Raw genomic sequence first — 12500 nt, 5'->3', positions numbered from 1 at the left:
TCTCTCTCTCTCTCTCTCTCACTCACTCACTCACTCACTCACTCACTCACTCACTCACTCACTCACTCACTCACTAATTCTTCATCTTTCTTACTTCCACTTTCACTCACACTCACAATTAGCTTTACTGTTACAGTTTCCTTTGCTCTACCTTTTCCCACCTTTCCCTCTGTCTGTGCCTGTGTACTCCCATCGCATATTCCTCCCCCTTCTTCTTCTTCTTCTTCTTCTTCTTCTTCTTCTTCTTCTTCTTCTTCTTCTTCTTCTTCTTCTTCTTCTTCTTCTTCTTCTTCTTCTTCGTCTTCTCCTCCTCCTCCTCCTCCTCCTCCTCCTCCTCCTCCTCCTCCTCCTCCTCCTCCTCCTCCTCCTCTTCCTCTTCCTCTTCCTCTTCCTATTCCCTCACCTCCCCCTTTCTTACGCTTTTATTCCTAGTAAACAAACTAGATTGGCGCAAGAACAGGTGGTTCAATGTGTGATGAATAGTGCAGGAACCCCGGGGAGGTAGACCATTATTTTGATTAATTTTAATGGTGTTTCCATCCCAGGTAATTGCTGTGAGGCAGTGATTGGGTGTCTTCTTTGTTGAAGTATGGTTCTGTGTTGCATTTCTTGTTGAAAGTCGGAGGTTTTAATCAGTGAGAGTCCGTAGAAGTGGGAGATGACTGCGTTGTATATTTTTTTTTTTTTTTTTTTTTTTTTAATGGAATATGAAGTGTAATTATGTGTAATTATATGGCCTGGTGGAGGTTTTGAGTGTTATTCCTTATTTTTAATGCACTTTAATTGTGATTGGATTTGCTGCTCTTTTGATGGCAGCCCATTAATTTTCTCTTAAAAGTCAAAGGCAGCACTGACTGTATACCCATTGTAAGTTCCCTAGTATAACAAAACTCATGTTGCCATCCGTTTCAAGTAAAACATGAACGTATACAAAAAACAAATATTTGAATGTTTCTCAGCTACGTAATTTATCTTGTTACTTTCAGGGCATTGAACACTATAAAGTATTTGGATCTAAAAACCTCCCTTTTTCTCCTCTTTACTCTTCCCAGGATGAAGAATTGCGTCACAGAGTTGTCAATCACGAGCCTCACGATGACGATCTCGCTCTCAGTTCCATGGCCCAGAGTGCCTTCGAGACTGCGGAGGAGTTAGTGCACAAGGTCTGGGAAGAAGTCTCGAGTTGGAAGACACAGCCTTTCTCAAAGCTGCCCAAGTGGCTCCAAGACAACGATTTTCTTCATCACTGGCACAGGTAAGCTCAGGCCAGGTGGGTTGAGGGTCGGGGGGGCGGAAGCAGTCAGGGGTGGTGTAGGAGGAGGAAGACGAAGGTGTGATTGAAAGGTGGATCTGTTTGTGTTTGCTTATGGAGAGACTGAGTGGTGGGCTGACTTGCGTAGAGGCAGACAAATTCATTAATTGAAGATACAGCTTCATAAGTAAAGATACATGTTCTGAGAGAGAGAGAGAGAGAGAGAGAGAGAGAGAGAGAGAGAGAGAGAGAGAGAGAGAGAGAGAGAGAGAGAGAGAGAGAGAGAGAGAGAGAGAGAGAGAGAGAATACAACTTTCATAGACTTAAACAGGGAATAAGAATAAAATAGAATAAAAAGAACATGGGGTGTGGGCGTAGAGAAAATAAGAGAGTTAAAGAGTGGGTGCCATCTGGCCGAAGGGGAGAAGCTGCAAGAATTTGTTTACATCTGCCGGGTGGTGTCAGAAATTTCTCCGCATGATGTGGCATCGCTTGGAATGATTGCGAGAGTTTTTGATAGTTTTGTGAATTGAAGACACCATTAACTACTGGTTCTTTTTATAGGGCTCTTGTATCGTAGCATAATGACATAAACAAAACGTTAACAAACTGTTATGCTGTCCTTGTATAACCTTGGCTCCACAAAGGTTTAACAGAGAATTCATAGTGGGTTGATATTAGGAAAATGCTTTTAGGTAATATGGTTATTCATATCCCAAGGCTAGGTATTGCTCGTTTTCCTGTTGAACGCGTCCTTGGGTTTCCCTAAAGATTCGTGGAGCAGTAACTTTAGGAAACTACAGCCTAAGCTCTTCTCCATTTACATGCGTTCCATTATAATGATTATACTTAACGTTGTTTTTTTTTTTTGTTGTTTGTTTGTATTTTAGCTTCCGTTGTAAAGTAGGGCATTTTGGTGTATTCAATGATAAAAATAATCCAATCCAGGTATATAACGTTGTGAGAGATCATAGTAGTAGTGTGGAGAAAAAAAAAGCAGAAAGAAAGTTCAGATATTCTTTCGAAGGAAGTCGCCAGGAAGTAGTCTTACGCAGGGCTTTTTACTCGGAAACGGAGACAATAGAAATCCCACTTCCTGCTGCAGGTGTCCTTTCAAAATGTGTTTGTCTTCTCTCTTCCAGGCCTCCACTCCCCTCGTTCGCTGCCTGCTTCAAATCTATATTTAGGATCCACACTGAAACGGGAAATATTTGGACACATCTTCTAGGTAAGTGAGGAATATTTTCCAAGCGGCTAAGGTGTTGATTTAAGGTCGAGAGTGGTTTTGAATGTCCGTGCAGATGGATGCGAGCATATGTTTTTTTTTTTTTTTTTTTTTTTTTTTTTTGTAAGCGCAGGTCACGTGATGATGTTGCTGTGTTTTTTGGACTAGGTTTGCACTTTCACTGATAACTGAGAGCACTCGCTTATCAGTCGGAGAGCGCTGGTGTAAAAATTAAGTACGTGGGAATAAGTTTTCGGTGTCGTCAGTGTGGGAAATTAATTCTCCAACTTTACTCAGCTTTGTAAATGCAATACCCAGCATGGCGTGACATGGAGCAGAATGACTTGTACTTTCTCAACGATTTTCGATGGCCTCTCTTTCATATTATAGACCCTTAAATTATTTTGTACGAGTGTGTTGACGCTGACGTCTTGTAGGGTTACAGCCTGTGCATAATTAATGGTTTGGACTATCTCTTAGTAACAGCGTTCGTGTTTGGTCTTGGGCAGGTTTTGTGCGCGCGTGTGTGTGCCTGCGTGGACCTTACGTACAAGTTGGTTACGTAAACTACTCACGTTTTCATTGGCTCATTGCTGCCGTTGCGTGATAGATGCCACGCTCTTACCCTTTCGTAATTGTTTTCGGAAATTTGGCGAGGAAGAAGTGCAAAGTAAATCGCACGGACGTTGGATTGACAGCGCGAGCGTGTGATTGTCAGTGGAATAGACACGCAAGGACGGCGCACCAGCAAGCCCGCTGTTTTATGTCCGCTCCGCGCGTGTACAGGGGAATGTCGAGAGGAATATTAAAACCGAGCTAGATTAGTATAACTGGGGCTAAATGCCGCTCATGGGCCGTAAATACTTTGACGAAAGTGAAGTACGTAGCCGATGTCCAGTTGTTCTAAGCCCCGGCACCTGCTCAAGCTCCTTGGGTAGAACTCCAAGGACAAGCCAGCTTTTTTGTATGCAACGGAACGCAGCCGTCGCATGCACTCGGTCATGTTCGACTCTGGAGACCGCCCCAACGGATGCATAGTAACGTCTACTTTCGAAAGTTTGGGTGTGGTATTGTGCGTGTTTTGGTATGTCTTTTTAGTTTCATTATTTTCCTTCTTTTTTTTTGTCTGCGAGTTATGGATACTGTATTCGTTTGAATAATGGATTGTTTATTCATACACTAATTACTTAGCATGCGCGGCGGCCTCGCGGGAGTAATTGCGCAACCGTGTCATGGCGACCGCATGGCCCTCGTGTGGCCGTTTTACCTGCTCATCAGTGACGCCCCGAAGGCCGCGAGGAGGTTTCAAACGTGTGTGAAGACTGACGCAGTTTCACCCACCTATTCTTCCAACATCGCGTCGCCCCGTCTCCGTGTTTTGGGGGAGAATCTCTTTCCCTAGGTTTTAGCGTGGGCGTGTTGGGGTCACTTGGCAACCGGGGCGGAGCGCGATTGACATTCGCGAGAGCAACAGGTCGAGGGGCAGTCAGTCATCCGCAGGAGGAGGTGGGGGGCTTCCGCTGGGGCTGTGCGCGAGGGGATTTGCGGAACGGGATTGTTTGCGGTTACCTCGGCGACGGGACGGAGGGAGGGAGAGGGAAGGAGAAGGAGACAAAGCGGAGGGAGGGAGAGGGAGGCGAAGCGGAGGGAGGGTGGAAGGAGGAGGCGAAGCGGAGGGAGGGAGGGAGGGAGGGAGGGAGAGGGAGGCGAAGCGGAGGGAGGGAGGGGGGGAGAGGGAGGCGAAGCGGAGGGAGGGAGGGAGGGAGAGGGAGGCGAAGCGGAGGGAGGGAGGGAGGGAGAGGGAGACGAAGCGGAGGGAGGGAGGGAGGGAGGGAGAGGGAGGCGAAGCGGAGGGAGGGAGGGAGAGGGAGACGAAGCGGAGGGAGGGAGGGAGAGGGAGACGAAGCGGAGGGAGGGAGGGAGAGGGAGACGAAGCGGAGGGAGGGAGGGAGAGGGAGACGAAGCGGAGGGAGGGAGGGAGAGGGAGACGAAGCGGAGGGAGGGAGGGAGAGGGAGGCGAAGCGGAGGGAGGGAGGGAGGGAGAGGGAGACGAAGCGGAGGGAGGGAGGGAGAGGGAGACGAAGCGGAGGGAGGGAGATAGAGGGAGACGAAGCGGAGGGAGGGAGGGAGAGGGAGGCGAAGCGGAGGGAGGGAGGGAGAGGGAGACGAAGCGGAGGGAGGGAGGGAGAGGGAGACGAAGCGGAGGGAGGGAGGGAGAGGGAGACGAAGCGGAGGGAGGGAGGGAGAGGGAGGCGAAGCGGAAGCGGAGGGAGGGAGAGGGAGACGAAGCGGAGGGAGGGAGGGAGAGGGAGACGAAGCGGAGGGAGGGAGGGAGAGGGAGGCGAAGCGGAAGCGGAGGGAGGGAGAGGGAGACGAAGCGGAGGGAGGGAGGGAGGGAGAGGGAGGCGAAGCGGAAGCGGAGGGAGGGTGAGGGCGACGATGAGGGGAAGGGAAGGTGAAGAAGATGAGGGCGCGGAGGGAGGGTGAGGGCGACGATGCAATGAAGGGAGGGTGAGGACGCCGGCGAGGCAAAGGAAGGGCGAGAGCGCCGGCCCGCAGCGGGAGCCCCTCACTCGCCATGACCAACACGTCGCCGCCGTCACTGTACTTTGGCGGGGGGAAGGGAGGGAGGGGGAGGGGGGGGGGCGTCATGCGGACCGCCGTAAATGGCCGAGGCTCCAGGCCGGCGGGACCAGATCAGGCCGGACAGGGGGAGATCCCGTGAGGCAAGGTGAGGCAAAAGTCGAGAGACGGGAGGCGAGAAGCGAGCTGGAGGAGGAGGAGGAGGAGGAGGAGGAGGAGGAGAGAGGAGAGAGGTTGCAGAAATGTCCGTCCGATCACGTGACTGCGGTGGAGCGCCTGCAGGGTCGGGGGGCCGGGGAGGGGGTAGGGGGGCCGCCCCGTGTGCGACACGTGTCTCGGCGAGTCTCGTGGCGCAGACAAGTGGCCCGGATCGTTGCTGGCATTGCACGTTGCTCTTTGGGCGGTTTATCGATGATGAATGATGGCCTGCAAACGGGGAGGGAGAAAATAAGACTTTACTTCCCTTTTAACTTCAATTTCTGTTCGATACGCGGGCGACTCGGGAGTAAAATTGTAAGGTTTTTTCTCCTTTCTCATATTTTGTTATCGGAAAGTTGCATTGTCTTCCTATCTAAACTTTTTTTGTGGCCTCCGCGACCGCCATCCTGGTCACCCAATACCTCCGCTGTCGTCCTTGGCTTGACAGACACGTTTGGCACTTTCTTGCATCAATTTTCTCATAACAAGTGCCAAAAGCAAGCCTCCGCCGTCGACCTTGGCACAGAGCCGGAGTCAGATGTTCCGCGTTCGAAAGTGTGTCAAATCGATATCCTGTATTTTTTATTATCATTATTTTTTGTTATTTTATTTTTATTTTTTTTTTTTTTTTTGTGTGTGTGTGCGTGTGTGTGAAGAGTTGGTATCGAGCTTAACCCTTTCGGACACGTGCGATTCCCGAAGAAAGTGATGACGTCGGTGTCCCCCAAGCGTGTGTATTAGGTGGAGAGGTCGGGGTGTGGGGGTGTGGGGGTGTTGGGGTGTGGGGTTGTGGGGGTTGGGGGAGGTAGGGACATAGCTGAACGGGCCTGGAAGGAAGGTCAAATTGTGGCCATTAAGCGTTATCGTTTCGTGGTATTTAAAAGCGGTTGCGAGGCGTGATGTATACTGCCGGGGTGAGTCGCCGCCAACGCGATTGCCGTGGACGTACGTGCTTGCTGTGAGGCGAGCGGTGGGAGAGGGTGGGGGTTGGGGTAGGGGAATGGGGGGGAGGAAGGAAGGAGGGGACAGGTGCAGGGGAATGAGGGGGTTAATGGGGGGGAGGAAGGACGGGACAGGTGCAGGGGAACGTTGGGGGGAGGGGAGGAAGGAGGGGACAGGTGCAGAGGAATGGGGGGTTGGGGTAGGGGAATGGGGGGGGAAAGGGGACAGGTGCAGGGGAATGGGGGAGGGGGGGAGGGGACAGGTGCAGGGGAATGGGAGGGAGGAAGGAGAAGACAGATGCAGGGGAATGGGGGGGGGGGGAGGGAGGGAGGGGGTGCGTTTAGGGGAGGAGGGGGGGCGGAGACAGAGGTGGGGTAATATTTGGGGAGAGGCAGGGGCAGGGGCAGGGGAGCCACATTTTTAGTTGAATGAATTACGTGTAAGAGCCGCGGGAGGCTTGGGATAACCTGGCAATGTGTCATCCCCTCGTTTAATCTCCTCTTGCCTTTCTCTCTCTCTCTCTCTCTCTCTCTCCCTCTCCCTCTCCCTCTCCCTCTCCCTCTCCCTCTCCCTCCCTCTCTCTCTCTCCCTCTCCCTCTCCCTCTCCCTCTCCCTCTCCCTCTCCCTCTCCCTCTCCCTCTCCCTCCCTCTCTCCCTCTCCCTCTCCCTCTCTCTCTCTCTCTCTCTCTCCCTCTCTCCCTCCCTCTCCCTCCCTCTCCCTCTCTCTCTCTCTCTCTCTCTCTCTCTCTCTCTCTCTCTCTCTCTCTCTCTCTCTGTCTCTCCCTCTCCCTCTCCCTCTCCCTCTCCCTCTCCCTCTCTCTCCCCCTCTCTCTCCCTCTCTCTTCCTCTCCCTCTCTCTCTCTCTTATTCCCTTTCTCCTCCTTCCACCCTTCCACTTTCTCTCTCCCTCGTTACCCCCCCCCCCCCCCTTCTCCCTTTTCCCGTCTCCCCTTCACGTCTTCCGGTCCGTCCCCTGCGTTAGCCTCGTGCACGTGAAGGCCGAGCATGTTTATTTTCTTCTGGTTGTTTTGTCTCCGAGAGAAAATAGTTCCCACGAAAACGAGAGCGAAGATGAAAACAAGGGAGGATGGGGCTAAGCGGGTGCCCGTGTTGGCATTTCTCTCTGACTCTCTTTCTTTATTTCTCTCTTTCTCTCTTTCTGTTTCTGTTTCTGTTTCTCTTTCTCTTTCTGTTTCTCTTTCTCTTACTCTCATTGTCACACTCTCTCCTTCTCACTGTTACACCCTCTCACGTTCACTTCCACTTCCTCTCTCTCTTTCTCACTCCCCCTTCTCTCTCTCACCCCCCCCTTCTCTCTCTCACCCCCCCCTTCTCTCTCTCACCCCCCCCTTCTCTCTCTCCCCCCCCTTATCTCTCTCACTCCCCCCCCCTTCTCTCTCTCTCTCTCACCCTTCCCTTCTCTCTCTCACACCCCCTTCTCTCTCTCACACCCCCTTCTCTCTCTCACACCCCCTTCTCTCTCGCTCACACACCCCTTCTCTCTCTCACACACCCCCCTTCTCTCTCTCACCCCCTTCCCTTCTCTCTCTCACCCCCTTCCCTTCTCTCTCTCTCACCCCCCTTCTCGCTCTCACCCCCCCTTCTCTCTCTCCCCCCCCCTTCTCTCTCTCACACCCCCCCCTTCTCTCTCTCACCCCCCCCCCCCCCCTTCTCTCTCTCTCTGTAATCTGTTTTTAGCGCCGCCGAGGGAAGGAGATCGTAGCGGGTTTTAACCGGCGTAAGTTAATGACAAGACGCCGCGAAGGTTATTTTACGAAACCGCCAAACTCCTGATCATCATCCATCTCGGGGAGGAAAAAAAATAATGGGTAGCTGCTTTCTAGATTTGGTTGTGGGAAACGCTGCTGGAATTGGGCCATGGCTCAAAATTTTGTATGTCTGCGTTAAGAGAGAGTGAGAGAGAGAGAGAGAGAGATTTAGGTCCAGATCATCGTTGTAAGGAAAGTGGAAATGAGGAGAGAAGAGTTTCGTTATAAAATCCATGACATTTGCAGAAGGGCTCGTTTCATTCGGAGTAAGGTCGTCTCGAGTCGGGGCCGAATAATTGCGCAGTGCGTACAAAAACGGCGCTGGCCATACGAAGTTGTGGGGCAATAATGGGGTATAATCAAGAAAAGGCTGGCTCGGTCTGAGGCCATGATATATTTTGTTTGTTCGAGAGATTTAAAGGGGTTGTCTTGGATTGTGATGCGAGCACAGTGCTGAATGGGAAGTTAAAACATCCGACGCCCGCATTGTGAGAGACGTATGTTGTGGTGGGGCGTGAGCAATTCGATACTGCGTACAGTCTTGCGAGCGGACGGCAGCGCAACCACCGCCGGAGAGAGACGGAAGTAGCAGCTCACCTTCCCCACTCCGCACTCCTCACAAGGCCAGCTCTATTTGGTGCTTTCTCGTCCGTGGGAGGTGTGCGCGCCACGCCAAGCCCCCTGCTACCCGATCAGTCATGGAGCAGCCTCTTGCAAGCGGGCCATCACGACGGCGTAGCCTGGTACCTATAGGACGAGGCGCCTCTCGAGGGCCGGGTCGAGGAAGTACCGTGACCGAGCCGGACTCTGTTGCAAAGACGGCCGGGAATTCGACACCGAAAGCCAAGGCGCGGGGCAGGAGGCGGAACCGACGGAGCCAGTGTCGCCTTTGGAATGGGACCCGTTGTCCAGCCACACGCCGCCCCGTTGACCATGAAGCAAGGGCTGGCCGCCTTGCCTTCGCCTACTGAGCCCCGGGTCCCCCACGCGTAGAACCAGGGAGTTTTAGATAGTTCTCAAGCTCCTCATGTGAGGTTGTTTACAGAAACTTTCTCAACACAGCTGATGCTTGGTCTACAACCTCAAACCAGTTTGCGTGTGCGTAGTTCACACGTTGGATGCCGTTGTGATTCTCATATTTCTCTCTCTGTTTCTCTCTGTCTCTCTCTGTCTCTCTGTCTCTCTGTCTCTCTGTCTCTCTGTCTCTCTCTCTCTCTCTCTCTCTCTCTCTCTCTCTCTCTCTCTCTCTCTCTCTCTCTCTCTCTCTCTCTCTCTCTCTCTCTCTCTCTCTCTCTCTCTCCTCTCCTCTCCTCCTTTCCTTCTCTCATACTCACTCTCTCCTCTCCTCCTTTCCTCCTCTCCCTTCCCTCTCTTCCCCTCCTTTCTTCCTCCCCCCCCTCTCCTCTCCTCCTTTACTCCTCTCCCCTTCTCCTCTTCTCCTTTCCTCCTCTTCCCTCCCTCTCCTCACCTCCTTTCCTCCTCTTCCCTCCCTTTCCTCACCTCCTTTCCTCACCTCCTTTCCTCCTCTCCCCTCCCTCTCTCCTCCTTTTCTCCTCTCCCTCTCCCTTCCCCCTTCCCCCTTCCCCCTTCCCCCTTCCCCCTTCCCCCTTCCCCCTTCCCCACTCCCTCTCCCTCTCCCATCCCATCCCATCCCATCTCTAGCTATCCTAAGGCCGAGCTCCATCCTACCCTAACCTATTTACTCCCCTTTCTCTCGAGCGGTTGTTTGTATGTTTTTAAGTAAGGCTCTTTCGGATACTGTTACAATTACAAAAACAGCCAAGGAATTGCAGGCCACCGTGTTGAGATGACGTCTGTTTTGTTGAATTGCGTGTTTGTGTGATACTTTTCATATATTGTGAAAGAGGTTGGTTTTGTTGTCAGAGGTGTTGTGAACAGATATACAAATTAGTCTAGCTGAAGTACTGCAGCATATGTGAAATTCAGGTCAGGTCTAAAAGCAGCAAGAGGAAAGGATGGAGAGGTTGAGAAAGCAATGGCGTTGCGGACAGAGTATTGCGTAGCTTACAGGAGATTGCGTAATGCGCCACACTGAAGCAGCTGACGCCACAACGTCGTAAGCCTCTGTGGTCTTGGCCCGTGGCGACTCTCGGCACGATAGCGGGCACTTCCTGCCTTTTGGGTTGTCTGCTGGGAAACTTTTTTGAGCACGAGAGACATGTGGGTCGTGCCGCAGGTCGTCGGCATGACGCCAGAGTTGGGGTACAGTTGCACCGACCTGGTCACTGGTCATTGCACTCTGTATTTCGTTCTGCGTGCGACTGTACTTTCTAAGACTGGTTCTATCCTTAAACAAACCTCAGATAAAGCATCGGAGGTATAGAGTAATGTATACTGTTCCGTACGAATTCCCAAGTTAATTTCAGATTGTATGTCTTGTCGGATTACTTCTTTTAGGCATTTTAGAAACGATGACATCCTTAACATTGGAGTCAGGCAGTAGAAAAGTAGAACATCCGTGTTGGCGGAGTGCTAGATCGTGACTGGCAGTTTATCAGGCAGTACCTCCGAGCGAAGTGGGAGACCGACGGCTTCAAAATGCCTTGCTATTGACTCGTGAAGACCAGAAGTTTCTTTAGGACAGGAATGCGGGAAGGAGATCGCAAATGGAATACCAAGTACAAAGTTATGAAGGCTTGCTTTAACGGTATCTAACAGAATGATAAATGACCTGGTCTTGAGAGGCGTCTCCCTGTACCTTTTGTGCAGACTGTGAGGTAGGAGGATTTTATCACTTCCTGGCCATGACCTCGAGTTGGAAGAGTCCCCATGACATTCCTCCTTGTCTCGGACGAGCCCTCGCGTTCACTTGTGTATATACAAGATACACTTTCCCCATCCGTTCCTGTGCTAACAACCCAGACGTATATGTTTAAGATGACGTACTGACAAAAGACAGAACAAAGGCTTGTGTTGCATTGTCCTCGACTGCGTTTCGCCTCCCGTCAGCATTGTCCTTCGTGTGCCATCGCCGATTCTCCAAGAAACGGAAAGTTTACTCTTGTGGTAACTGCATACAGCTCTCTGTCACGCTCACTGAAATGAGTTTATTTTTTCCTTGCCTCTCCTTTCCAATCCTCCTCCTCTATGCTTTCTTCTCTTTCAGATCTCGGTCTTTATCTTTTAAGATAATATTTTCCCTTAATGTAATCCTTAGGGTTGCTCGTCTACTTCAGATGAGTTGTTTATGACGTTCATGCCAAGATTCCCGTCCGGCAGAGCATGCACTTTGATGCACCCGAAAGGACTCATTATCTTCGCCCCCCCCCCCCCTCTCATCCTACCCCCATGACTCTTCGTAACGTACCTTGATGAGCTTCCCGTCTCGTTCCGATCATCTGTTGTTTAACTGGTGCTCTGTTGTCAAGCGTGTGTAATTGGACGTGGTTAATGCCAGCATTGATTATTCGGGATTGTTTAGGTCCCACATCCGGTTGTTGTCACGGTGTGGTGGAGAGACTGTTGTCAAGGGGATGTTTTTGTTGGCTTAATGGAATGGATGTATACATGTATATCTACCACGTGTGTTGTGTGTGTGTGCGTGCGTGTTAGTCTTATTTCTGCTGTGAAGTTATGCTTGACCGTTTCTAGTCAGCGAAGTGAGAATATTTTCGTTTAATTTATTGTGATGTGACTGACCAGGTGCAGATGCATTGACTTTATATTAGAGGTGCTTTTTCGTACTGTGGAAAGCGATTTTTCTGGGGAATTGCTGCCAGGATACAATATTCGTCGGAATATGAGAGTAGAAAGGTGATATGTTGGCAGGATGCTTAATTAGTAGCTTTGATTGCGTTGCCTCAGCAAGTTCTCTGTACTATGATTTCTCGCTGCTATGAATCCTATAACAAAGGACGCTATTTCGTATAACATACACGTTCTGTTTATCCACAAGACTTGTTTCATTGTAGTTATGATTGTATTGCGCAGGTTACGATTCTCTTGTTTCGGCACAACTAGGAATGATCTAAGCACTAATTTACACTATAAGGGCTTTTGTTATACATCTACGAAAGAGCCATGGCTTTCACGGGCCCCATTTTTACAGGATACTCCCAGCGAAGTCAAAAGATCCTACCTTGTGTCGAAAGCACACGCGCCCGGTAACACGTCCTAGTTAGCAAAAAGGTTTTCGCGACGAGGTGTGGTTTTTATGGCGATTATGTGTAACCATCCCTTACATGGCGCCCCGGCCGTACTGCCTTACCGTTACTCACTCCCATGATGAAGCCCCTCAAGTGACGCAGCTAAGCTCTGAGTCTGGCTGTTAGATGTGGCGGCGGTGGCGGCGGCACAGCTTCCAGCGCGCTTTTCGCCTTGTCACTTCAGGTTTCCCGCTCTCGTGCTAAACCATCCAAATATGACTGCAGAACGTGGCTCTCAAAGGTGTCCCCCCCCCCCCTCCCCGGCCACGTGTTCGATCTCTGGTGCTCGCGGGGGAGGGAGGAGGGGGAGGATAATCATTATCGGTGTATCGTTTGTTGTGTGGCGGTTAATGATGATGTTATTC

The 12500-nt window shown here is 51.2% G+C and overlaps 1 protein-coding gene across 1 annotated transcript in view; it reads left to right on the top strand.

Annotated features, from left to right (window-relative positions):
* Positions 1–12500, top strand: part of LOC125038777 (adiponectin receptor protein-like) — a 34791-nt gene that overhangs the window by 11445 nt on the left and 10846 nt on the right. The window contains exons 2-3 of the mRNA XM_047632371.1: positions 1053–1255; positions 2395–2480. Of these exons, the coding sequence (XP_047488327.1) occupies positions 1053–1255; positions 2395–2480 (289 nt within the window). The remainder of the gene's footprint in view (positions 1–1052; positions 1256–2394; positions 2481–12500) is intronic.

This window comes from Penaeus chinensis, chromosome 25 (assembly GCF_019202785.1).
Source record: "Penaeus chinensis breed Huanghai No. 1 chromosome 25, ASM1920278v2, whole genome shotgun sequence".
NCBI lineage: Eukaryota > Metazoa > Arthropoda > Malacostraca > Decapoda > Penaeidae > Penaeus > Penaeus chinensis.
Note: the sequence above shows the minus strand (reverse complement) of the source record. Positions and strands in the feature narration are given on the sequence as shown.